This window comes from Tympanuchus pallidicinctus, unplaced genomic scaffold, assembly GCF_026119805.1.
Source record: "Tympanuchus pallidicinctus isolate F22 unplaced genomic scaffold, pur_lepc_1.0 scaffold76, whole genome shotgun sequence".
Classification (NCBI taxonomy): domain Eukaryota; kingdom Metazoa; phylum Chordata; class Aves; order Galliformes; family Phasianidae; genus Tympanuchus; species Tympanuchus pallidicinctus.
The window spans coordinates 93,765-118,021 of record NW_026294798.1 but is presented as its reverse complement, the minus strand read 5'-3'; the positions used below and the strand labels follow the sequence as shown (position 1 = coordinate 118,021).

General features: G+C 63.9%; 3 protein-coding genes and 2 non-coding genes across 7 annotated transcripts; 2 read left to right on the top strand and 3 right to left on the bottom strand.

The window, feature by feature from the left end:
• The first annotated feature begins 68 nt into the window (after window positions 1-68).
• Window positions 69-10,130, top strand: VPS16 (VPS16 core subunit of CORVET and HOPS complexes). Its single transcript, XM_052667205.1, has 24 exons — window positions 69-258; window positions 462-550; window positions 647-744; window positions 1,464-1,592; window positions 1,922-2,066; window positions 2,133-2,248; window positions 2,451-2,573; window positions 3,606-3,661; window positions 3,846-3,935; window positions 4,966-5,060; window positions 5,218-5,294; window positions 5,535-5,666; window positions 5,763-5,890; window positions 6,276-6,311; window positions 6,508-6,616; window positions 6,687-6,821; window positions 6,917-7,025; window positions 7,372-7,469; window positions 8,230-8,334; window positions 8,610-8,687; window positions 8,848-9,017; window positions 9,167-9,263; window positions 9,444-9,547; window positions 9,782-10,130. Exons 1-24 carry the CDS (start codon window positions 206-208, stop codon window positions 9,924-9,926), a joined length of 2,517 nt encoding a protein of 838 aa, XP_052523165.1. The 5' UTR covers window positions 69-205; the 3' UTR covers window positions 9,927-10,130.
• A 178-nt stretch (window positions 10,131-10,308) lies between these two features.
• On the top strand, window positions 10,309-19,266 carry IDH3B (isocitrate dehydrogenase (NAD(+)) 3 non-catalytic subunit beta). Of its 3 annotated transcripts, XM_052667215.1 has the most exons (13): window positions 10,309-10,404; window positions 10,544-10,621; window positions 12,187-12,285; window positions 12,836-12,956; window positions 13,315-13,375; window positions 13,833-13,965; window positions 14,965-15,098; window positions 16,401-16,503; window positions 16,925-17,071; window positions 17,156-17,250; window positions 17,376-17,436; window positions 17,845-17,952; window positions 19,095-19,266. In XM_052667215.1, the coding sequence occupies exons 1-12, from the start codon at window positions 10,369-10,371 to the stop codon at window positions 17,932-17,934; spliced, it is 1,158 nt and encodes a 385-aa protein (XP_052523175.1). In that variant the 5' UTR covers window positions 10,309-10,368; the 3' UTR covers window positions 17,935-17,952; window positions 19,095-19,266. The 3 variants fall into 3 exon arrangements, with proteins under 3 accessions (XP_052523175.1, XP_052523176.1, XP_052523174.1); XM_052667216.1 differs by lacking the exon at window positions 17,845-17,952; XM_052667214.1 differs by lacking the exon at window positions 19,095-19,266 and having other exon boundaries at window positions 17,845-18,713.
• Window positions 19,267-19,502: 236 nt separating this feature from the next.
• NOP56 (NOP56 ribonucleoprotein) lies at window positions 19,503-23,900 on the bottom strand. The gene is made up of 12 exons (XM_052667211.1): window positions 23,841-23,900; window positions 23,555-23,644; window positions 23,355-23,469; window positions 23,123-23,284; window positions 22,838-23,036; window positions 22,406-22,593; window positions 22,185-22,336; window positions 21,903-22,003; window positions 21,500-21,648; window positions 21,096-21,217; window positions 20,781-20,915; window positions 19,503-19,961 (listed from the first exon to the last, which is right to left on the bottom strand). The coding sequence occupies exons 1-12, from the start codon at window positions 23,841-23,843 to the stop codon at window positions 19,773-19,775; spliced, it is 1,605 nt and encodes a 534-aa protein (XP_052523171.1). The 5' UTR covers window positions 23,844-23,900; the 3' UTR covers window positions 19,503-19,772.
• LOC128072969 (small nucleolar RNA SNORD57) lies at window positions 20,986-21,053 on the bottom strand. The gene has a single exon (XR_008202551.1). It is a non-coding gene; the product is annotated as a small nucleolar RNA SNORD57 (small nucleolar RNA).
• Window positions 21,289-21,359, bottom strand: LOC128072970 (small nucleolar RNA SNORD56). Its single transcript, XR_008202552.1, has one exon. It is a non-coding gene; the product is annotated as a small nucleolar RNA SNORD56 (small nucleolar RNA).
• Window positions 23,901-24,257: the final 357 nt, after the last annotated feature.

Here is a 24,257-nt window from a genome sequence, read left to right as displayed (position 1 = left end):
TCAAAATGGCGGCGTTTCCTTTTCCCTCTGGTCCTGCCCTCACTCAAAATGGCGGCGTTTCCTTTTCCCTCTGGTCCTGCCCTCACTCAAGATGGCGGCCGCCGTAGCGTCGGTCGTCACGGAGAGGGCGGAAGCGCAGCTGAACTGAACCCAGGCGAGCCGAGCTGAGCGGAGCCGCCGGGAGGGTTCGGCCCCGGCCGGCACCATGGACTGCTACACGGCCAACTGGAACCCGCTGGGCGAAGAGGCCTTCTACCGGTGAGGGGGGGCTGGGCCTCGTGGGGGGGATCTGGGCCTTGTGAGGCAGGTCTGGGGCCTGGGCGTGGGGGGTCCCGGGGCCCGGTGCGGGGCTGGGATTTGTTCAGGGCTCCGGGCTCTGGCCGGGCTGCGGGCCCTAGCACCCCCCTTATTGCTCTGCACTGTCCGTGTGTCTGTTCGTCTGTCCACTCACCTGCCCGCAGCAAGTTCGAGCTGTACGCCATGGAGTGGGGCCTGAAGGAGGAGCTGCGGGACTGCTTGGTGGCAGCTGCCCCGTACGGCGGGCCCATAGGTAGGGCCGGGACCCCGCGGGGCCAGGCGGGACGGTGCGCCTAACAATGGCCGGGGGGCCGCAGCCGGCTCAGGGCCCCCCCCGTCCCAACCGCAGCTCTGCTGAAGAACAACGCCAGGAAGGAGAAATCCCCCAGCGCCCGCCCGCTGCTGGAGATCTACTCGGCCTCGGGGCTGCTCCTGGCCAGCGTCCCGGTGAGTGCCTGAATCCGGCTGTGCTGGGTCTGCTGCCACCCTGTCCCCAAGGCTGTGCCCCGTGCCCTTCCGAGAGGTGCGTGATGTTCCTCGAGATGGCCCTGCCCTGGCCGCGGCACTTGGAGGACGCTGAGCTGCGCCCCTGGTGGCACTGAGCCCTGGGCGGGGGGGTGGCTGTGGAGCTCTGTGTGCCCAGAGTTTCCTCCTGGTGCTGCAGGTTCGTGGCTGGGCTGTGAGACCGGCTGCCGCCTCATCCTGTGCCACTCGCCTGTGTGCCCTGGGGCAGCTCCTCTGGGCTGCCTGCAGGGAAGCACAGCGCTGCCACGCATCCTCAGCACCCCCAGCTTTCAGGAGTCACCACTGTGCAGTTCTTGCAGCCCCTGAAAGCTTCGGTTCGGCAGCTGCTCAAAAGCAGTGCTGCGTTGCAAGGGTGCTGGGAGTCGGCAGGGAGAGGGAAAGCACCCAGACTGGGAAGAAGAGCATGGGGTGGGGATGGGGAAAGCAGCGCTGGAACAGTGGGAGTGTCCTCCCTTACCCACTGTGTAGAGCTGGGGAAGATACAGGAGGGGTAAGCTGTTGTGCCTGCAGGGGGCTGCAGTCAGGGCCACCAGAACTGCAAATGCTGAAACTGCAGCCACTGGCATCGTTTGCATCTCCTGGAGGGGCTGCTTGGCAGCTGGGAGGTGAGCAGCAGACACTGATCAGTTTCCTGCTTGCAGTGGAAGAGTGGCCGGCTGGTGCAGCTGGGCTGGACAGCCAGCGAGGACCTGCTGTGCATCCAGGAGGATGGCACTGTTCTCATCTACAACCTCTTCTGCGAGTTCAAGCGTCACTTCAGCATGGGCAACGTGAGTGGGGCGGGGAAAGAAGGGCTGGGAGCTCGTCACCGTGAGGTCCACAAAGTTGGATCTGTGTGTTGGAGAAGTGCTGCAAGGCCTCCCTGAATGATGCCAACCCAGTAGGGCTGAGAGCTCCCTCAGCCTCGCTGCAGAGCTCTTCCTTTGGGTGTGAGCTGGGCGCACGACCTTTATCTGCTGGGATGCTGCTGGCTGCACGGCGCAGGGCTGGGCCGTCCTCCCTGGGACAGTTTTGCCCCCAGAGCCCCGGTGCCTCTCTCCCAGCAGCGTGGTGCCGTGCCCTGGTGCCCCAACCTGGGCCCTTCTTCCCCATGGCACAGGAGGTGCTGCAGAACCACGTGCTGGAGGCGAAGGTCTTCCACACGGAGTACGGCACCGGCGTGGCCATCCTCACTGGAGCGCACCGCTTCTCCTTGACCACCAACATCGACGACCTGAAGCTGCGCCGGATGCCCGAGGTGCCGGGTGCGTCTCCTGCCCCGCTGCTCCTCGCTCTGCCCGGCACGGGGTCCCTGACGTTGGTCCTTGCAGGTCTGCAGAAGCCACCCTCCTGCTGGGCTGTGCTGACCCAGGACAGAGTGACCGTCGTCCTGCTGGCGGTCGGCCAGGACCTGTACCTGCTGGACAACACCTCCTGCTCTGTGGTGGTGAGTGAAGCCCACGGCAGCATCAGTGGGGAGCGGGGCGATCTGCAGCTCGCAGGGCTTCCTGGCGGCTCCTTTCCCCACAGCCTGGTTGAGGACAAAGCCATGGAGATGAGGCAGACGCAGCAGGGCAGGGAACGCTCTGTGCAGCTCTCACCCCTTCGTGCTGCGTCCCTGACCATCCCCGTCCTTTTCCTCATCCCAGACACCCCCTGGCATGAGCCCCTCCGCGGGGGCCTACCTGCAGATGGCCGTGTCCTTCAACTACCGCTGCCTGGCGCTCTTCACTGACACTGGCTACCTGTGGATGGGGTTGGCCACGCTGAAGGTGAGCTTCCTTTCCCTCCCCGCCTCTTGGTGTCGGTGGAGCCCGCCCTGCTCTGTGCTCCCCCACTGCCTCTCGCAGCCAGACCTGATGGCATCCCAGCAGTTTCTCCTTACTTGCCTGTGGACGCTGCAGCCCCATCTTGCTGCTGTTCACAGGCACCTGTGCTCTGCCATCACAGAACCCACTCTTTTTGCACCCAGTTTTATACAATACTCCTCACTTTTTCCTTTTCCAATCCACGATTTACTGGCCTTGTGTCTTCTGTTCTATGTCCAAATACCTCCCAAATAAACAGGCTGCTCCTAATTACTCTTTCCACACCAGATTCTGTTGCATCCATGCCTGAACTTGGTGGTTCTGGTATTGTTTTGTAGCAGGCTCAGCCATATTACTGTAGCTGGCGTGGCCAGTCACGTACAAGTGGTCCATTCTGGTTCACACTGGTGATGTGCTTGGTTGCCTTCCGTACTCTTTGAAGCAAATCAATGTTCTTTGGACTTTGTTCATTTTTTTTGGTCTCAGTTGAGCACAAGCAACTTGCTTTATGTACAGGTGGGCTGCTTGCCAGAGCAGTGGCTGAAAGTTTACAATGACTGTTTGCATGGGTTGATAGCGATCGAACAAGGGGGAAACAGGGGAGGTTTAGGTTGGATGTTAGGAGGGTTTTTGCACAGGGTGGTGAGGCACTGGCACAGGCTGCCCAAGGAGGCTGTGGATGCCCCAGCCCTGCAGGCATTCAAGGCCAGGCTGGATGTGGCTCTGGGCAGCCTGGGCTGCTGGTTGACCTGCACACAGCAGGGGTTTGGAGCTGGATGAGCGCTGTGCTCCTGTGCAACCCAGGCCGTTCTGGGATTATGAAAGTTTCTCATGCTCAGTCTACTGCACAACATCCTCGACCTTTGTCTGCAGCAGCCACGGCGCTGGCTCCCTCTGGGGCTGCAGAAGTGGCCAGGTGCTTTTGCAGGATGCCTGTGCAGCTTGTTGCCTCCTCGATGCACGGCTCCTCCTTGACTCTTCTCTTTCCTTCTGCAGGACAAGCTCTGCGAGTTCAACAGTGCCATCCGCTCTGCACCCAAGCAGATGGTTTGGTGAGCATCTTCCTGACCTTCCCCCCCTCTGCTTTGGGCCGTGCCTTCACTGCACACCTCCGTGTGCTCGGCCCTTTGCAGGCCCCGTTCAGCTCCACGGCTGCGCTATGGGTCGTCCCTCAGGTCCCCGCTCCAGCTGTGGGGCTGGGTGGGCTCTCCCTGACCGTGCTGGGGCTCCCTGCAGGTGCACGCGTCCCCGCAGCCGGCAGCGCGCCGTGGTGCTGGCCTGGGACCGGCAGCTGATGGTGGCTGGGAATTCCACAGAGTGCATCCGGTATCCTTTGGGCCGTCGCTCCTGCTGTGCTCCTCCTCGGGCCACCGCTGGTGGAAAGCACTCCTGTGTCGGGGCCCCCAGACCCTTGGTTCTCTTCTCTGACTTTCCCAGCGGAGAGCAACCCGCCTCCCTCCCAGCTCTGAGAGCAGAGCTTGGCCACAAGAGTCTCCATCAGGAGAGGGGTGGTCAGCAGGGACAGGGAGGTGATCGTCCCTCTCTACTCGGCTCTTGTGAGGCCCCATCTGGAGTCCTGTGCCCAGGTGTGGAGCCCTCAGTACAAGAAAGACATTGAGATGTTGGAAAGGGTCCAGAGGAGGGCGACTGAGATGAGCAGGGGGCTGGAGCACCTCCCCTATGAGGACAGGCTGAGGGAGTTGGGCTCGTTCAGCCTGGAGAAGAGAAGCTGCGGGGTGACCTCAGTGCAGCCTATCAATACCTGAAGGGAACCTACAGCCAGGAGGGGAGTCAACTCTTCAGAAGGGCTGACAACAGCAGGACGAGGGGAAATGGATCCAAGTGGAGGGAGGGAAGATTGAGGTTGGATGTTAGGGGGAAGTTCTTCCCAAGGAGAGCGGTTAGGGCCTGGAACGGGCTGCCCAGGGAGGTTGTGGATGCCCCGTCCTTGGCCGTGTTCAAGGCCAGGTTGGACGGGGTCCTGGGCAACCTGATGTGAATGTGGATGTTTGGTGGCCCTGCTGGGCAGGGGGTTGGAACTGCGTGATCCTTGAGGTCCCTTCCGACCCGGGTGATTCTGTGATTCTGTGATCTGTCCCTGCGGCTGGTAGGGCTGTGCCAGAGCCCCCTGCTGGTTGCCCAGGGCTGAGAGCCGTCGCAGTGGGACAGTTTTCCTCCACAGTGGGACAAAAGTTCCTCCAAAGTGCCTGGAAAGAAGGGTCACGAGGCGCGGCCCTTTGGGGATGGGCGATCAGGGGTTTGTTCTGTGCCATCTCTGTGGCTGACCTGCTCCTGGTAGAGCTGGGCTGCAGCCAGCAGCTGCTTTCTTCCCACGAGCCCTTAGCGGGAGGCACAGATTTGTCCTGGATGAGGACTCCTACCTGGTGCCGGAGCCAGATGGGGTCCGGATCTTATCCCGCACCTCCCATGAGTTCCTGCACGAAATCCCAGGTGAGGCCATCCCAGCCCTGCACAGGGAGGGCACTGGCACAGGGTCTCGGGTCCCAGAGCCTGCAGAAAGGTTGGATGGGAGCAGCGCCTGGCTGGGTGCATCTGGGCTGGGGCAGCCTCTCATGCTGGCTTTTATTTTTTTACCCCCTTTCTGCAGAAGCCAGCCAGGAAATCTTCAAAATCGCTTCCATGGCACCAGGAGCGCTCCTGCTGGAGGCACAGAAGGAGTACGAGGTTTGGCACCCCGTTCTGCTGCACGCCTGCCTCCTCCCTTGGGCTGCCCCGATGCAAACCCAGCACTACATCCAGTGTGATGGGAAGGGGGTGGCCTGGAGGTCCCTGCGGGGGCACGGTGCTGCTGTGCAGGCAGTGCAGGCAGCCCCTGCTGTCCCTGGGGCTCCACGCACCCGGCGCTCACCCTGGCTGCAGTGTCCCACGTCCCACAGCTCACTTAGAGGCTGTGCTTCTCTGCAGAAGGAGAGCCAAAAGGCAGATGAGTACCTGAGGGAGATCAAGGACCAGAAACTGCTCCCAGAAGCAGTGAGCCAGTGCATCGAGGCAGCCGGCTATGAGCATGAGCCGGAGACGCAGAAGTCCCTGCTGCGGGTGAGTGAAGAGGGCACGGGGGCTCTGGGTGAGGCTGAAGCTGTTCCCCTCCTGCTGGAGGCTCTCCCCGGATCCCACACTGGTCTCCTCTTGCAGGCAGCCTCCTTTGGGAAGTGCTTCATCGACAAGTTCCCCCCGGAGAGCTTTGTGCGCATGTGCCAGGACCTGCGGGTGCTCAACTCCATCCGGGACTACCAGATCGGCATCCCCCTCACCTTCACCCAGTATCCTCCGTGGGGCAGGCAGGAGGGCCGACCGTGGAGTCTGGCAGGCAGTGCGAATCCCCTGCCATCCGTGCCAGCCTTGGCCGGGGAGCTGGGATGTAACGGGATGGGGAGGGGCGGCCTCAGATCAGCCTGCCTCACATCAGCCGGCCCCGCGGTGCTCGGCTGCAGCTTGCGCCCTGGGCCCCAGCGCAGGGTCAGCCTCTTGCACTCACTGCACGCTGCTGTGCCCAGCCCCCTGCCTGTGATGCTGAGCCCCCGTCGTGGAGCTGAGCCGGCCCTGCGCTCAAGTGCCAGCCGTGGAGGTGCTGCCAGGAGGGGGTGGGCACCCAGCACGCGTTGCCTGCGCTCTGCAGGGTCTGAGATGCCCTTGACTGTTGTGCAGATACAAACGACTCACCATCGAGGTCTTGCTGGACAGGTAAGGCTTGCTCCAAACCGGGCTTTATAGCCCTGTCCCTGAGCAGCCCAGGCCGTGCCCAGCCCTGGTATCTGTGCAGTCTCTGCTCCCCTGGCCGATGGCTGATTGAGCTCTGAGAGCTTGGGACCCCCCTGAGGCCGGCTGAGCTGCACGGCTGCTCGCACAGCACGCTGCTGAGCCCCCCTGTGCCCTCCAGGCTGGTCCTGCGGCGGCTTTACCCCCTGGCCATCCGGATCTGTGAGTACCTGCGCCTCCCGGAGATCCAGGGCGTCAGCCGCATCCTGGCCCACTGGGCCTGCTACAAGGCAAGGAGGGAAGGCTCTGGGGGGGTCCTGTGCCACGTGGGGCCGTGCTGACTGCTCCGCTCCGCTGTAGGTGCAGCAGAAGGACAAGTCTGACGAGGAGGTGGCTTATGCCATCAACCAGAAGCTGGGGGACACGCCAGGCATCTCCTACTCTGAGATCGCCGCCCGAGCGTACGACTGCGGCAGGACAGAGCTGGCCATCAAGGTCTGTGGCACATCCTGGGGTGGTGGCACCGAGGGCTCGGGGCAACCCTGGCTGCGTGCTGACACCCTCTGTGTCACCCTCTGTGGTGGCCTCAGCTGCTGGAGTACGAGCCGCGCTCCGGGGAGCAGGTCCCACTGCTGCTGAAGATGAAGCGGAGCAAGCTGGCCCTGAGCAAAGCCATCGAGAGCGGGGACACAGACCTGGGTAAGGGGCAGGGCTGCGGCTCCTGCACACACAGGGGTCCTGAGGCAGGAGGGACCCCACAGAACCCAACATCGAGGGGTCTGCCTGCATCCAGGCAGCAAATCTCTCTCGGGAGGGACATGGAATCCGGGGGAGCCCGTTCATGGCTTTGTACTGATGGGGCGGTGGGAGCTGCTTGAGCCCTGCAGGGCAAGGGGGCAGCAAAGGGCTCTGCCCTGCACGTGGATGCATGCTCGCAACCCTTGCGGAGCTGAGGACTGGCTGAGTGTCCCAGCCGTGCTGCCCTGGGCAACTGTGCTGGGGAAGTGTCCTTGTCCCCTGTCCTCAAATGCTCCTTCTGCCCCAGTCTACACCGTCGTGCTGCACCTGAAGAACGAGCTGAACCGTGGCACCTTCTTCATGACGCTGCAGAACCAGCCGGTGGCTCTGAGCCTCTACCGCCAGGTGAGGGCTGCCAGCCGTGTGCAGCCTGGCTGAGGGCATCCCACAGAATGGCCGGGGTTGGAACCCATCCCGGGGTTCCCAACCCATCCCAAACCATCCCAACACACCCCAACACACCCCAATACATCCCAACACACCCCAACCCATCCCAATACATCCCGACCCATCCCAACACACCCCAATACATCCCAACCCATCCCAACCCATCCCAACCCATCCCAACACATCCCAACACACCCCAATATATCCCAAATAGTGTCTCTCCATGTTAATCCAGCCCATGCCAACCCATCCCCACCTGTGCCAACCCTTTCCAGCCAACCCACCCACCCATGAGCATGGGGTTCTTGGCCACACACATGACCTCATTGCTGCTGGACACGGAGCTCCCACAGCTCTCACAGAACGGCCCGGGTTGGAAGGGACCTCAAGGATCACGGAGCTCCAACCCCCCGCCACAGGCAGGGCCACCAACCTCCCCATTGCACAGCAGCCCAGGCTGCCCAGGGCCCCATCCAGCCTGGCCTTCAACACCTCCAGGGATGGACGGGGCATCACAGCCTCTCTGCAGCTGTTCCAGCACCTCACCTCTCTCTGTCAAGAACTTCCCCCTGACATCCAGCCTAAATCTTCCCTCCCCAACCCCTGTGTGCCCTGCCCACAGTCCCCACTTCCTTGGCTGGGGACCTGGGAGCCATGTGATGCGGCAGATGCAGCTCGCTGTGCCTGCGAGCTCTCACCTCCACCTTTTGCTTCCCAGTTTTGCAAGCACCAGGAGCGAGAGACGCTGAAGGACTTGTACAACCAGGATGACAACCACCAGGAGCTCGGCAACTTCCACGTCCACTCCAGCTACTCGGAGAAGGTCTGTGTCTGGCAGCATGGGAGGAGCGTAGTGAAAGAGCTGGGGCTTGTTGCCCTGGGGCCCTGTGTTGGAAGTCGTCAGCCCCTCCTGTATGCGATGGAGAGCTCCAGCTCCCCCCAGGGTGAGGAGGGGTCCAGCCCTCTGCTCATCTTGTGTGACGATCACGGCAGGGCATCATCAAGCCCCCCAACCCATTCAGGGGAGGTCCTGCCCTGTGCCCTTGCAGTGCAGCATCTGTGTTGCCGTGGGGTGATGTGTCTGTTTTCTGTCTCCAGCGCATCGAAGGGCGGGTGGGAGCCCTGCAGAATGCTGTGGATGAATACTACAAGGCCAAGAACGAGTTTGCTGCCAAGGTGAGCGTGACCAGGGCTGCAAAGAGCAGCTCCCCTGCTCTCAGTGCAGCTGGGCAGCTCTGGGTTCATTGGGGTCACAGCTGCTGTATGGGTTACCGGGTGGGACAGTGCTGCCATTTGCTGGGTCAGAGACCCTTCAGTCTGGTGCTTTACTCCACAGGCCACAGAGGATCAGATCAAGCTCCTGCGGCTCCAGCGACACCTCCAGGAGGACTTTGACAAGCCCTACCTCGACCTCTCTCTGCACAACACTGTCTCCACTCTGATCCAGGACGGTCACCACAAGAAAGCTGAGCAGCTGTACAGGGAGTTCAAGATCCCTGACAAGCGGTGGGTCTGGAATGAGGGCAGCGCTGGACTGGAGCTATGGGTCACAGCTTTGGGAGCACAGTTGGTTTTTCCTGGTGCCCCCCATGGCCGTTAAGGCGGGGGCTGCAGCGTGCTGGCAGCCATAGGAGCTGTTCTCCTGGTGTCCCCAGGTACTGGTGGCTGAAGATCAGTGCCCTGGCCACCCGCGGGGACTGGGAGGAGATGGAGAAGTTCTCCAAGAGCAAGAAGTCGCCCATTGGGTACCTGGTAAGAGCTTTCCTCGCTGGAGGAGGACCTGTCCACACTCCCTGCCAGCCCTTCTCTCTGTCCACACAGTGCTGTCCTTGAGGAGGGTGGGGGCTGGACCGTGCTGTGGGGCTGAGCTGCCCTGGGGGGAGTCTGGTGTGGCACAGCAGGCTCCCTTCACCCCACTCCTCTCCTCCTCAGCCCTTTGTGGAGATTGCTGTGAAGCACCACAACCGCTATGAGGCCAAGAAGTACGCACCCCGCGTCACCCCTGAGCAGCGGGTCAAGGCCTTCATCCTCGTGGGGTACGTTGGCTGTCTGAGCCTGGGGGGGCAGGAAGAAGCCGGAGCCATGGCTGGGGCTCGTGGCAGCAGGGGGATCGTGGTGCAGCAGCACTCCCAGGGCTGTGGGCTTGGGGTGCTCAGGAGGGATAAGGAAACACTCATCCTTCTGCTGCCAGTGGGGGCGGCGGGGGGTGCCCTAACCTTATCTCATTGCATGGGGGGAAATGGTGCCTTCAGCCCCCGCTTTGCCCCCAGGGACCTGGAGCAGGCGGCTGACGCTGCCATCGAGCACAAGAACGAGGCTGAGATGAACCTCGTCCTGTCCAAGTGCTCTGCCGCCACTGACAGCGCCGTGATGGAGAAGCTGAACCGGGCTCGTGCCCAGCTCCTGAAGAAGTGAGCCCCAGTGCTCCCCTCCTGCTGGCGGGCAGGAGCTCAGCTCCCCCTGTCCTGAGCTCAGGACCCTCGCTGAGAGCACGTTGCTGCAAGGAGGGGTCCGTGCCTGGGAGCGCTGCGGCACCGCTGTGCTGTGGCTGCCGCCAGCTCCCTGCCCTCTCCTGCTGTCCCCCCCTCCATTCTTGGTCAATAAAGAGCGAGAGCCTGCTTTGCTGCGTCCTGGTGCGGAAAAGACCCCCGGGAGGGGTGGGGGCCCTGGGGTGGCAGGGAGCGATGGGGCGGGGGGGGGGGGGGGGGTCCCGCGGGCTCCCAGGGAGCGCGGGGGCGCCTCGCGGCAGATATCTGCCCTGCGTCCTCCCGGCCGCCAGGGGGCGCTCTGCACGGGACGGAGCCGCTGTAACCTCCACCCGCCTTGCCGCAGGCGCGGGGCGTTGTGGGGCGGCAAGATGGCGGCGCTGAGTGGAGGGCGGACTGCGGTCAGGGTGAGGGGCTGCGGGGGGCGGTGCGGGGCGCGGCGTGGCGGTGCGGGACCGGGTTTGGATGCGGGCTCCGGGGTTGGCCGGGAGGAGCGCGGCGCGGTGGGGTCTCTCCGCCGCCGTTTAACCGCCGCTCTCCTCGCAGGGCTTCCTGCGCGCCCCGCGCCGCCTCTGCCGGCCTCTGGGCTCCTCCGCCGCGCTGCAGCAGATCCCGCAGGCCAAGGTGAGTGCGCGGCCGGATCTGCGGCCCGGAACGCCGTCGTTCACCGTCTGACGGCCTCAGCGACTTCTGTCTTTGTGTCCCGTCTGTAACAACTGGGGGGTCTTTAACGTAGAGCGATAGGAGATCATGCACCGCCGTTACCATTAGGCGTTGAGGGAGGAGCGCAGTGCGGGTGGCTCACAGCGATATGAGGCACAGGGTCAGCACTGAGATTGCTTTCCCCTGCACTGCAGCTCCGGCTGTGCTCCCTCGTTTGGTGACCACAGAGATGATCGGGGCTGCAGCATCGATCACAAAGGCAGGCTGAGGGAGCTGGGCTCGTTCAGCACGGAGAAGAGAAGCTGCGGGGTGACCTCAGAGCAGCCTGCAGTGCCTGAAGGGAGCCTGCAGCCAGGAGGGGAGGCAGCTGTGTGCGAGGGGAGATGGCAGCAGGACGAGGGGAAACGGCTGGGAGCTGAGGGAGGGCAGCTTGGGGTTGGGTGTCAGGGGAAGTTGTGTGCTGTGAGAGCGGGGAGGGGCTGAACAGCTGCAGAGAGGCTGCGATGCCCCGTCCATCCCTGGAGGGGTTGGAGGTTGGATGGGGCCCTGGGCAGCCTGGGCTGCTGTGCAACGGGGAGGTTGGTGGCCCTGCATGTGGCGGAGGGTTGAAGCTTCATCATCCCTGAGGTCCCTTCCAACCCCAGCCATTCTCTGATTCTGTGTCTCTGTGTGACTTTGTCCCTTCCCATCACCATCCACACTCTGCAGTCAGTTCTGTGAGGTCTCTGCCGGCTCTGCAGGGAATTAGGGGCTAAAGAGGCATGGATTAGTAGAAGCACTGTGTAAAAATAGGTGCCAGCTGAGTGGGAGGGCGGTGGTGGTGGTGGGGAGTGGCTCAGGAATCACCTCTGAGACCAACTCTGCTTCATACATTCAGGCTTGGTTTTCAGCACAGAAGGGTGGATGGCGATGGGACAAGGGGGAATGGCATTAAACTGAGCCAGGGGAGTTTTGGATTGGATGTGAGGAGGAAGTTTTTTGCACAGGGTGGTGAGGCACTGTTACAGGCTGCCCAAGGAGGCTGTGGATGCCCCAGGATTCAAGGCCAGGCTGGATGTGGCTCTGGGCAGCCTGGGCTGCTGGTTGACCTGCACACAGCAGGGGGCTGGAGCTGGATGAGTGCTGTGCTCCTGTGCAACCCAGGCCATTCTGGGATTCTGTAATAAGCTTGGGGTGCTTTAATGAAGTGTGCAATTAGCAAACAGCAGCAGGGCAGCGTCAGCACACAGCAGGACGGGGCTTCACATGGGAAGATGAGGTGATCCTGCAGACAAAAGTAGAGGCGAAGGAACACTTAGTGAAGCAGCAGTGCACTGTGAGCTGCAGCAGCGAGCGCTCCCTGTGTGTGCAGAGGGGGAGCAGAGCAGGGGATGCTGTGTGAGGAAGGGTCTGGGGTGGCAGTGGGGCAGGGGCTGTGTAACGAATGACTGTGCGAAGGGTGCTGTCAGCGACCTTCCTCTGCCTTCCTGCGCGCGGGCTGGGGATGGCATGGCATTACCTGGGACTGTCGTTTTCTCTCCTTGCAGTCAGAAAATGCAAAGTCAGAGAGCACCTTCCAGGTCACCATGCTGCCTGGGGACGGCGTGGGCCCGGAGCTGATGCACGCCGTCAAGGAGGTGTTCAAGGTAACGTCTGCCGCCTCTCGGAGCAGCGGGGCCAAGGGTGGCAGCTGCAGAACTGCTTAGAGGCGCTGCTGAGCCGGGGGGGCAGCCTGCCTGCATCCTGCAGCCTGGGCTGTGAGCAGCCTGAGGTCTTTGCCTTGCCTAGAAAGGTTCAGCTTCTTGCAGACGGTTCGTTCTTCATGGCGAAGGCTTTGCCAGCTGTGAGTCGGGGCAGGAGCGAGAATTGAGCGGCGTTCTGCTGCAGAGTGGGTTGGTCACAGAATGGAGAACAAACGGCTTTGTCTGCTGTGTTAGAAAACCGAAATGACCCCGAGGGCAGGGAGTGCTGATGTGAGAGGGGGCAGAAACGCCACTGTGCCGCCATTTCAGTCCCAGCTGAGATGCAAGCAGTGAGCTGAGGTGCAGCGTGTTGCGTTCAGTTCGCTCTCCTCCCCCAGGAGCTTCTGCCTGGTGGCATTTCGCGCCTCAACGCTCTGAGCCCCGCCGTCGTTTGCCTCCTGTAGTGTGTTGGAAAGGACCCTGCTGAGGCTGTTGCCCTTTGTGTCTGGTGCAGGCTGCCAGCGTGCCCGTGGTCTTCGATGAGCACCACCTGAGTGAGGTGCAGAACATGGCCTCGGAGGAGAAGCTGGACCAGGTGGTGGACTCCATGAAGGAGAGCAAAGTGGCCCTTATAGGTGAGGAGCTGCGCTCGCTGCCTGTCCAGCAAGGAGAGCTGCACCAATCTCAGGAGCTGTAGGTGCTTTCGGAGGGCAGGAAATGCTTCTCTTTAACAAAGAAGCAGTTTACCTCTACTCGTGTGGCTCGTCAATGCAGAGGTTATATCCAACTTCTGCTTCTGAAAGGAGACCTCTTGGCGTGGCCTGCGGAAACAAAGGGCCTCGTCTGGGTCCATGTAATGCAACTGCATTGTTGTCCTGTCCTGGGCTTTGTGGAAAGCCTCCGTTCCCTGCTGCCCTCTCACCCGGGTTCGGATTTGTCCCGAGCAGCTGTCAGTGCGCTCTGTGTTCTTACTGCTCGCTGTTGTCCCTGCAGGCAAGATCCACACCCCCATGGAGTACAAGGGAGAGCTGGCTTCTTACGACATGAGACTGAGGTGAGCCCAGCACCTTGGCTCGGCTGCCGGGGCTGGGAAGGGACACAGCGCCGAGAAACGGCTTTGCACCGCTCCTGGCGCTGTGGCACTGAAGCGGGGCTGAAGGAGAGCCCAGGGCAGATGGGTCCACGTGTCACCGTGAGCCAGAGATCCTCAGGAGCTGCGGCTGGGAGCTGCCTCTTCTGAGTGCCACCCCACTGCCTGCTGCCCTGGGGGCCTTCAGAGGGGAGGGAGGTGGCAGAGCGGTGGGCGCAGCGAGCCGCCTCGACACGGGGCGGCCAGAGCCAGCTCTGCGTCCTTGAGATCAAGGGCAGCTGGAGCAGTGGCTACGTGACACCCCAGGGGACAGCTTGCAGTTTGCACCGTGCCCTGCTGGCACCCCCAGCGCCTGCCAGGAGCAGCCCCTGCTCCAGGAGGAGCTCGTGGTCAAGTGCTGACTGCTGCTCTTCTGTTGCAGGCGCAAATTGGACTTGTTTGCAAACGTCGTCCACGTGAAGAGCTTGCCGGGCTATAAGACACGTCACAACAACCTGGACCTCGTCATCATCCGGGAGCAGACGGAGGGCGAGTACAGCTCTCTGGAGCATGAGGTACGAGAGCCGCCTTGAGCTGCTGCTGGCCTCACGGGGGGGGAATCGAGTGGGCTGTGGGCCTCTCCTCAGTGCCAGGGCACACAGGGCTTCCCACGTTGCTCAGCAACGCCCAGCAATGCCCAGCACCACCCAGCACTGCCCAGCAACACCCAGCAACACCCAGCAGTGCCCAGCAACACCCAGCAACACCCAGCACTGCCCAGCAATGCCCAGCACCACCCAGCAGTGCCCAGCAATGCCCAGCAATGCCCAGCAACACCCAGCAGTGCCCAGCAATGCCCAGCAGTGCCCAGCAATGCCCAGCACCACCCAGCAGTGCCCAGCACCACCCAGCAGTGCCCAGCAATGCCCAGCAATGCCCAGCAACACCCAGCAGTACCCAGCAGTGCCCAGCAACACCCAGCAATACCCCGCAGTGCCCAGCAATGCCCAGCACCGCCCAGCAGTGCCCAGCAATGCCCAGCAATGCCCAGCAACACCCAGCACTGCCCAGCAGTGCCCAGCAACACCCAGCAGTGCCCAGCAACACCCAGCAGTGCCCAGCAATGCCCAGCACCACCCAGCAGTGCCCAGCACCACCCAGCAGTGCCCAGCAACACCCAGCAGTGCCCAGCAATGCCCAGCAACACCCAGCAGTGCCCAGCAACACCCAGCAGTGCCCAGCAATGCCCAGCAGTGCCCAGCAACACCCAGCAATGCCCAGCAGTGCCTGGAGCTGCAGCAGTGACGGCAGTGGCAGATGGGCACGAGCAGTTGGTGATGTGGGCGCAGGCAGACAGCAGCAGGCACACTGGTGGGCTGCAGGAGGGGTCAGGCCTGAAAAAAGGCCCTGTGGAAGTTGAGGGAGCTCTCGCTGGGCGATCCAGCAGTAGGCGGAGGCTCCCGGTCGGTGCCACAGGGCACCGGGCTGCTGGCAGGGTGGCTGGGTGAGGCAGGGCTGCAGGATGTGTCCAGCTGCTCACAGCTGCAGCTGCTCACGCCTCCCTTCACGTGCAGAGCGTCAAGGGGGTCATCGAGTGCCTGAAGATCATCACCAGGGCCAAGTCGCAGCGCATCGCCAAGTTCGCCTTTGACTACGCCACCAAAAAGGGCCGCTCCAAGGTGACGGCCGTGCACAAAGCCAACATCATGTGAGTGCATTGTGCACCTTCAGCAAGTTTGCTGACGACACCAAGCTGAGTGGTGCGGTTGATACGGTGGAAGGAAGGGATGCCATTCAGAGGGACCTCGACAGGCTGGAGGGCTGGGCAAGGGTGAACCTGATGAGGTTCAACACGGCAAAGTGCAAGGCTTTGCATTGGGGCCGGAAGAACCCCAGGCACCCGTAGAGGCTGGGAGGAGTGGACATGAGAGCAGCTCAAGAGAAGGACCTGGGGGTCCTGATGGACGAGAGGCTGAACATGAGGCAGCAGTGCGCTCTGGCAGCTCAAAAGGCAAATGGGATCCTGGGCTCCATCAGCAGAGGGGTGGTCAGCATGGACAGGGAGGTGATCGTCCCTCTCTACTCGGCTCTTGTGAGGCCCCATCTGGAGTCCTGTGTCCAGGTGTGGAGCCCTCAGCACAAGAAAGACATTGAGATGGTGGAAAGGGTCCAGAGGAGGGCGACTGAGATGAGCAGGGGGCTGGAGCACCTCCCCTATGAGGACAGGCTGAGGGAGTTGGGCTCGTTCAGCCTGGAGAAGAGAAGCTGCGGGGTGACCTCAGTGCAGCCTATCGATACCTGAAGGGAACCTACAGCCAGGAGGGGAGTCAACTCTTCAGAAGGGCTGACAACAGCAGGACGAGGGGAAATGGATCCAAGTTGAGGGAGGGAAGATTGAGGTTGGATGTTAGGGGGAAGTTCTTCCCAAGGAGAGCGGTTGGGCCTGGAACGGGCTGCCCAGGGAGGTTGTGGATGCCCCGTCCTTGGCCGTGTTCAAGGCCGGGTTGGACGGGGTCCTGGGCAACCTGATGTGAATGTGGATGTTTGGTGGCCCTGCTGGGCAGGGGGTTGGAACTGCGTGATCCTTGAGGTCCCTTCCAACCCGGGTGATTCTGTGAGTGCTGTGGGGCCGCTGTGGGGCACGGCTGCCTGCAGGCTGTGCTGCTCTCGGCTCTTGGTCCCCTCGCAGCGATGCCAGATGCTGGTGTGGCTCCAGAGAGGCCAGGCGTTTCCTGGCAGCTGCTCTTCCCCTCTGCGTGGCCTCATGGCTGCCGCAGGCCTTACTGAGGCCTGAAAGCTGTCAGCTGAGCGGGGAAAAGCTCCTGCATGGGAGGCAGCTCTGTGCTCCCCCGGGCTCTGACTTCACCTTTGTTTCTGCAGCATGAGCTGCCCTGGGGCTGCCTGCCCCCCTCCCTGCTGCGTTTTGACACCGACTGCTGTTGGATTCTCACTTTGCAGTGATTTCACTGCTGTCCTGCAGAACCCTCACGGTGTGTCCTCTGTGTCTCAGGAAATTGGGTGACGGGCTCTTCCTGCAGTGCTGTGAGGAAGTGGCAGAGCTCTACCCCAAGATCAAGTTTGACACCATGATAATTGACAACTGCTGCATGCAGGTGAGGATCTCGCTTCCTTACCCAGAGCCGTTCTGCACCTCCAGCTGCTGCTCTGCCTGTGGGGCCAAGGGATAAAAAGCTGACACCTGAGGAGCGCTGCTGCTGTCAGCTGCCAGGTCTGGGTGCTTCCCCGTGTCCTGGCCCGAGGTTTGCTGCTTGCAGGAGGGAGCGCAGACTGGGCGCCTTTCCCTGCTCTCCACCAGCGGAGGGCAGGAGCTGCAGGGCTGATGTCTGGGGCCTGCAGCTGATGCCTGGGATGGGCCCGCGGCATCTGATGTGTCTCAGCTGTGCTCCCCGCCGTTACTGACCGCATTTCAGGCTGTGCCTGTGGTTCTGCTGTTGCACGACTCGCAGCCCCTGCCTTTCTGTCGTCGGCTCTGAGCGCTGCGCGGGGCTCACATCTCCCCTGCCCTCCGTGCAGCTGGTGCAGAACCCCTACCAGTTCGACGTCCTGGTGATGCCAAACCTCTACGGGAACATCATCGACAACCTGGCGGCCGGTTTGGTGGGCGGTGCAGGCGTGGTGCCCGGGGAGAGCTACAGCGCCGAGTACGCCGTGTTCGAGATGGTGAGGAGGCGGCCGCGGTTCCCGGCGGCGCTGGGGCAGAGAGCGGCGCCGGGGCCGCTCCGTCACCCGCTTGTCCTCCCGCAGGGCGCCCGCCACCCCTTTGCCCAGGCCGTGGGCAGGAACATCGCCAACCCCACGGCCATGCTGCTGTCGGCCTCCAACATGCTGCGGCACCTCAAGTACGGGCCGGGGGCGGGGAGGGGGGCGGCGCTGCGTGCGGGGCCGGGAGCGGGGCTGGGAGCGGGGCCGGGAGCGGGGCTGGGAGCGGGACTGGCGCTGAGCCGCGGCCCCGTCCTCTCCGCAGCTTGGAATTCCACTCCAACTTGATCTCGGACGCGGTGAAGAAGGTGATCAAAGTCGGAAAAGTGAGTGTTGGCTGAGCCGTGCGCGTGCCGCGTCCTGTGCGGGAGAGCTGGTGGTGCAGCGCGGCGCCGCGTTGTCCCTTAGGGACGGCGCCAACCTCTTGCCTTCCTTTCTCCACCCGAGGGACCGAATCAAAACCCTGTGTGTGTAGCTGTCGTGTAGAGCTGTAGTGAGCTGTAGCCAGCTGCAGTCAGCCCCTCTGCTTGTCTGGGTCTGCTGCCTTGGGATGCTCTAGCAGGGCTGGGGGACATCAGGTGGCCTCTTCTTGCCCCCCTCTGGGCTCTGGCAGGGCGCACAGAGGGAAGCTGCTTTCCTCTCCTCTCCTGTCCTCTCCCTTCTCTCAGTGATTTTGCTCAGTTCACAATCACGTTTCTCCCTTGTTTCTCCCCTTCCCTGTGTTGGATTTTTAGGTACGGACGCGAGACTTGGGAGGTTACTGCACCACTTCTGACTTCGTCAAGTCTGTGATTGACAACCTGCACCCCCACTATGGTGCCTAGGAGCCCCACTCGCCCGAGGCGAGCCCTGGGACCTCACTGCGCCCTGCAGCGGCCTCCCCCACCGTAGTTTAAAGCCCCGCAGCCATTCCTTCCCCTTCCCTCGCCCTGGGCCTCGGGGGAGGAGGGGGCTCTCCTCTTCCCCAGCCCAGTGCCCACCCGGAGCCCCGGTGGCCGCATCTCCCTTCTCCCCACAGCCGAGCGGTGCCAGAGGAGGTGGCGGCCCCCAGGCACATCCCAGGCAGGCAGCTCTGCACAGCAGCGGGACCCGGGGTCCTGCCGCCGTCTTTCCGTGCCCCCAGAGGCTTTAGCAATAAATAGGACCCCAGGGCTGAGGCCCTGCGCTGGGGGTGTGCGAGGGCAGCTGTTGGCTTGGAGCGTCCCGTGAGGCGCAGTGCTGCTGCAGCAAAGGGAGATGTGAGCTTTGCTCACGAGCTGCCCAGGGTCGCCCCTGCGTCCTGTGCTTACGAGTGGCTGCTTGCTGAAGGCTGTCAGCTCAGCCCCCCTTCCCAGGGCAGCAGCCGCTCGCAGCTCCCTGCCGCTCCCCCTGTGCCCAGCCATAGCAAGGTGGGGGTGAGCCTGTGCTGAGCCCTGCTGCCCTTGCAGGGGGATGAGGCTGCAGGAGCTCTTGCTGGGACCAAGGGAGGCTCTGCCCCACAGCTGCGCGTGTGAGCGAGCGTCCGGGACCCGCGTTTAACTACCTGTGCTTCGTGTTTTGTATGCAAATAAATGGGTCCGGAGCTCCCCCCCACCTGCACCCGGCCCCGGTGCCGTTTCCCACAGCCCTGCTTGCTGCCTGCATCCCAAATCGCCCCACGGGGGGCAGGGCCGGCCCTGGGCCGCAGCTGGGACGCAACGCCCTCCTGCAAGGAGCGCGCGGGGCAGCAGCCCAACGCTCCTCTCTTCCTTCAGCCGCCTCTTGGCGCAGCTGCTGGAAGCAGAGGAAGCTGCAGCCCTGCGTTCCGCTGGGGCAGGGGGCCGCGGTTGGGGTTCTGCAAGGCGGAGGGAGCGGCGGGGCTGAGCTGTAAGAAGCACGGGCGGAGATCCGTAGGGACGGCGCGCACGGAGCGGCACTCGCCCGACCGCGGAGGGGCAGAGGAACGGCCGCAGCCCACGGCAGCTCAGCGCCTCTCCCTCCTCACTGACGCCGCCTTTTGTTGCAGGTGCGCACAGCAGACATGGGCGGATACGCCACGTGCCTGGATTTCACCCAAGCTGTCATTGGGGCCCTGGATGCGTAGGGCTGCTGCTCGGCCTCTCCGGCAGCCCTGCCGCTCCCGCTGCCTGCTCGGTAATTTATTGCTTCCCTGTAATAAAGCAGCCTCTGCAATGTAACGGTGCAGCGGGGGGGGCGGCCTCGCCATCTCATCTCCTTGCTCCATCCCCACCTGTGCGCCAGCGGCAGCCCCTGGTGGCTGCAGGGACGGAGCGCAGCACTGTGCCGTGTGCTCCAGCAGCCCCGTGCCGCTGGGGGGTGCAGTGCTGTTACCGGGCACCGCGCTGGGGGCTCCCACAGCCACCATTGGACTCCGTGAGGCCCAGCGGCGGCAGCAGCAGAACAGGAGCGCAGCTCAACACCAACCCGAGCCCTTTATTGAGGCTCAGTCACGCTGCACAGGCTCTCGCCCTCTGGCAGCCACGGCCGGCTCGCAGCTGCAGCCCTGCAGGGCTCTGCGAGGCACCAGGAGCCCCGGCTGAGCGCGGCCGTGGGGCGCAGAGCAGAGCTGCCCAACGCCTGCAGTGCTGGGCGATCGGACGGCGGGTCGAGGAGCTGCAGCCAAACCAAACCGGCCTCTGAGTCCGCAGTGCTGGAGCACGGCCCCGCGCCGGCTGCCCCTGCCCTAATCCTCCTCCAAGTCCTTGGCCTTTTTCTTCTTCTTCTTGTCCAGGGGGGCGCCCTCTGCCAGCAGTTTCCTTTTCTTCTTGGGCAAGGCCTCTTCCTCCAGCCCGTTCTCCTCTGGCTCTGTGGCAGCTTCCTGCTCCTGCTCCTTCTTCTTCTTCTTCTTTTTCTTTGGCTCTATGTTGTTTTCCTAAGAGAAAACACACAGTGAGGGCCCAGCCTATGGAGCACAGAGACAAACGCTGGCTCCTTGCATCCAACCCAGCAGTGTGCCCAGGTGGCCAGGAAGGGCAACGGCAGCCTGGCCTGCATCAGAAACAGCGCTGCCAGCAGAGCAGGGAGGTGATTGTGCCCCTGTACTCAGCACTGTGAGGCCGCACCTCGAGGGCTGTGTGCAGTTTTGGGCCCCTCACTGCAGTGAGGAAAGACATGGAGGGCCTGGAACGTGTTCAAAGAAGGGCAACAGAATGGTGAGGGGTCTGGAGCACAGGGCTGAGGAGAGGCTGCAGGAGCTGGGAACGTTCAGCATGGAGAAGAGGAGCTGAGGGCAGAGCTCACTGCTCTCTATGGCTGCTGAAGGGAGGCTGCAGGGAGCTGGGGGCGGCCTCTGCTCTGTGCCATCAGCGATGGGAGCAGAGGGAACGGCTTCAAGCTGCGGCAGGGGAGATTGAGGCTGGGCGTGAGGAAGAATCGCTGGTCAGCAAGGTGGGCAGCACTGCAATGGATGCCCAGGGAGGTGGGGGAGGCAGCGAGCCTGGGGGTGTCGAAGGCAAGGCTGGGTGGGAGCTGTTGGCAACAGGTGAACAGTTGGACTGGGGGAGCTTGGAGGTCTTTTCCAACCTTGGTGATTCTATGATTCTATAACCCCCCCCAGGCTGGGTTGGGGCCCAAACATCCCCCAGCCCTGCAGGGCAGTGGGGCAAGAGCGGCAGACGCTGCTGAACAGCCCACTGCACAGTGAGGCCACCACCAACCCAGCCCCCAGGGCACTCGGAGCCTCTGCCCTCACCTCTGCCTTCTGCACTGAGTTCTCCATCTCCTCCGCAGCTGCAGCCAGAGCCTCCAGGCGCCGTTTCTCCCGCTTCTTCCTCTTCTTCTCCTTCTTTTCCTGCTTCCTTTTGACCTCAGCCACCACCTCATTGGCCTGGGGGCAGCAGAGCAGCGCTCAGCGCAGGGCCGGACTCCCACCCCCCCCTCCTTCCAGCACAGCCGTCGGATCAGCCTCATTAAATCAGCTTTTTGCCTCCACAGCAGGTCAGGTGGGCGCTTCACATCACGTCCGACTCCATGCCCGCCCAGCAGCCCCACCTCCCCGCAGCCTCACCTCCACCACGGCCTCCTTCATGACCTCCAGGTTCTTGCGGGGCGGCTCTCCGGTCTCATAGAACGCCAGCCGTTCCTCCACCTGCTCCCTCAGCTTGTCCCCAAAGACGCTGGTGGGAACCTCTGTGGGGAGAGCTGGGCTCAGCCCCCCTCAGCCGCCCCAACCCGGCGCCCACCTCCCCCCATCCCAGCCTCCGCTCAGCCCGCAGAACTCAACATTCACTCCGTGAAATGCTGCTGACGAAAAATCTTCCCATCACAGCAGAGGCCGCTTCCCCCACCCCCATCCCACCCCCCATCCCACCCCGCATCCCACCCGCATCCCACCCCCCATCCCACCCCCATCCCACCCCCATCCCACCCCCCATCCCACCCCCATCCCGCCCCCATCCCAGCCCCACAGACCCGAGAAGCAGTCGATGCGGGAGGCGATGGTGCATTTGTTGGCCAGGTAGCGGGAGATGCGCCCTTTGTTCTTGGCGGCCGCGCGCCCGATGAAGGTGGAGTGGAAGATGAGGCCGTACTTGGGGGTGTTCCCTCGTGTCTTCAGAGCCCTGCCAGAAACCCAGCGCGCCATCGGGGGCAGCCCGGGGCCGAGGCGCCGCGACGGGAGCTGCCGCCCCTGCACCCCCAGGGCCGCTGCCCCGCTCCCCACCCTCTGACCTCACACAGCACGAGCTGCTGAGCCGCGGCGGTCGCTCAGGGGCTGGGGCCGGCAGCTCACACGCGGCCGAGGCCGGAGCAGCCCGGCGCATCGCAGCCGGCAGCCCAGGGAGCCGCCATCACCGCGACCACCCTGCGGCGGTACCTGAACAGGGCTTTCTCAGCCCCCAGGATCTGCACCGTCGAGGCCGGGTACTTGGCCAGGTTCGTCAGGCTGCCGGCGTGGGAGATGAGGCGGGCGCCCACCTGCGAGGGGACGCGGGGTTACGGCTGCCCTCGGAGCACCGGGGCCACGGGGGGGGGCTGCAAACAGCGCCCAGCCGGGATCAGCAATGAGGATTGTCAGCACAGCGGCTCAGTGGATTGACAGATTCGCTCAGACATCACTTCCACGGCCCGGGGGGGAGGGGAGGACGCACTCACTCACCACCTCCCCGATGAGGGCTGAGAGGCTGGGGGCCACCTGGCTCATCTTGGAGCGCAGGTACTCCTGCAGGCCCTTCCGGTACTCGGACAGAGAGATCACACGGCTGGAGAAGCTCTCGATGTTGATGAGGTCGATGGGGGAGATGTCCATCCCTGCGGAAAGCAGCGTCAGGGAGCCGAGCTCCGCCAGGAGCTCCACGGGCTGCGCAGAGCCCCACTCACCCATGGAGGAGCGGGACGCCTCCAGGATGGCCTGAGCCTTGGCGCCATCCATGACGATCTCCTCCAGCCCCTCCAGGCTCTCCTCGCTCAGCTCCTTGCGGTTGCCGATGAATTTGGCCAGCCGGCAGTAGGTGTAGTTCTCAGACACGATCTTGATCAGCTCGGGGAAGTGGTAGCCGTACCACTCGCTGCAGGACAGCATCAGCACAGGCGCTGCCCCCACGCCGACCCCCCGCACCGACCCCACAGCCCCCCGGCCACCCGTGTCCCCCCGGTCACAATCCGGCCGCAGCACCGCCGCCCCAGCCGGGGTGTTACCCGAGGCCGTGCTCTCCCTCCCCGTTCTTTGCAGGCGGTTGGAGACGCAGCCGCCCGCGGTAAGCGTGGGGAGGCCCCGCGCCGCCACCCTGCCCAGCCCGGCCCCCCGCTCACCGCACGCGCATGGAGAAGGTGTTGATGTCCTTGTCCAGCTGGTCCAGCAGACTGATGGACTGGATGATCATGTTGTCCACGCGGTTCACGTTGAACTTCACCTTGGCCCGGGAGTAGCTGTGGCCGAGGCCGAGCTGCGCCTTGGAGGCCGACTGCGCCGTGAGGCCCTTCACCAGGGCATGGAAGTGCAGGCGGATCCCTGCAGGGGGACAAACCGTCACCGGCCCCGTCCCCACCGCCATCCCCACCTCCACACGCAGCCCTGCAGCCCGCAGCTCGGCTCACCCCGCAGGATCTCGGCCACCACGCCGCCGGTCTGGCACTGATAGCCCAACTCCTCCAGGATGGCGGCCCCGATTTTGGCGTCTCCCACGCCCAGCAGCGCCTTCTTCTTCTTGGCCGGCATCGACGTCTCCAGCAGCAGCCGCAGATCCTCGTGCAGGATCCCTGCGGGACGCGGAGCGGCGCTCAGCGGGGCGGGCCGGAGCCGCACGGGGGAGCCGCGCGCCGCGCTCACCCTCGGAGACGGCGTTCATGTTCTCCAGGGCGCTCTGCGCGGATTTGAACGGGGAAAAGGCCACGAGCTTCACCACGTTGTGGAACTTGCCGACGGTGAGCACGCTCTCCTCCACCTGCGGCGGGACGCGGTCACGGCCAGGAGCGGCACGCGGGGCCGCCGCGCCCCCACCCTCAGCCCCATCCCGGCCCGGCCCGTACCTGCGGCAGCAGCAAACCGATCTCCTCCACCTCGCGGACGGCGAACAGCGCGTACCCGGCGGCATGTTCGAACAGCACGTGCAGCAGCACCTGAGCGAGCGCCGCCGTCAGCGCGGGCCCGGGACGCCCGCCAGGCCCCGATCCGCGCCCGCTGCGACGAGGGCGGCCCCGATCCGATCCGATCCGCGCCCGCGGCCCCCCGGCCCTCTCCCGCCCGCCTCCCCCGCCCGGCGTTGCGGCCCCGGCCCGATGCGGGCGGATTCGGCCCCGCGGGCCCCGCGCTCACCATCGCGCCGCCAGCGCCGCCCGGAACTGAGAGCGCCGCACCGGAAGCCCGCTTTGTCGGAAACCCGCCCCGCCCGCACGCAGCCAATCGGCGGCGGCATCGGCCCTCCCGCCAACCAATCAGCGCAGGCTTCCTCCAGAAGGTCGCCCGCAGCCAATCACCGAGAGGCAGACGCGGGTCCGCCCACCTTTACTCTCTCGGCCAATCAGAGACGCGCACTGCAGCTACCGCCCGCCTCTTCCCACTCCCAGCCAATGGGAACGGCCGCAGCGCTTTCCCCGCGTTCCGCTCGGTTCGCTGCACGCACGTGGGCTCCTGCCCCCCCCCTCCCGCCGTGCCGCACGTGGCCGCAGCCCCGGCACCTCCCGCCCCCCAGCAGCCCAACCCCCCGGCACCCCGACGGCGGTGCGGCCGAAA

Coding starts and splice junctions, on each gene's coding strand:
- VPS16 (XM_052667205.1), top strand. CDS start 206: ATGGACTGCTACACGGCCAACTGGAACCCGCTGGGCGAAGAGGCCTTC. Junction 2,574..3,605: donor TGGGGTTGGCCACGCTGAAG/GTGAGCTTCCTT, acceptor TTCCTTCTGCAG/GACAAGCTCTGCGAGTTCAA. Junction 7,470..8,229: donor CTCTGAGCCTCTACCGCCAG/GTGAGGGCTGCC, acceptor TTTGCTTCCCAG/TTTTGCAAGCACCAGGAGCG.
- IDH3B (XM_052667215.1), top strand. CDS start 10,369: ATGGCGGCGCTGAGTGGAGGGCGGACTGCGGTCAGG. Junction 12,286..12,835: donor CCGTCAAGGAGGTGTTCAAG/GTAACGTCTGCC, acceptor TGTCTGGTGCAG/GCTGCCAGCGTGCCCGTGGT. Junction 13,376..13,832: donor TCTTACGACATGAGACTGAG/GTGAGCCCAGCA, acceptor CTTCTGTTGCAG/GCGCAAATTGGACTTGTTTG.
- NOP56 (XM_052667211.1), bottom strand. Junction 21,649..21,902: donor GCTGAGAAAGCCCTGTTCAG/GTACCGCCGCAG, acceptor GGTTTCTGGCAG/GGCTCTGAAGACACGAGGGA. Junction 20,916..21,095: donor TGAAGGAGGCCGTGGTGGAG/GTGAGGCTGCGG, acceptor TGCTGCCCCCAG/GCCAATGAGGTGGTGGCTGA.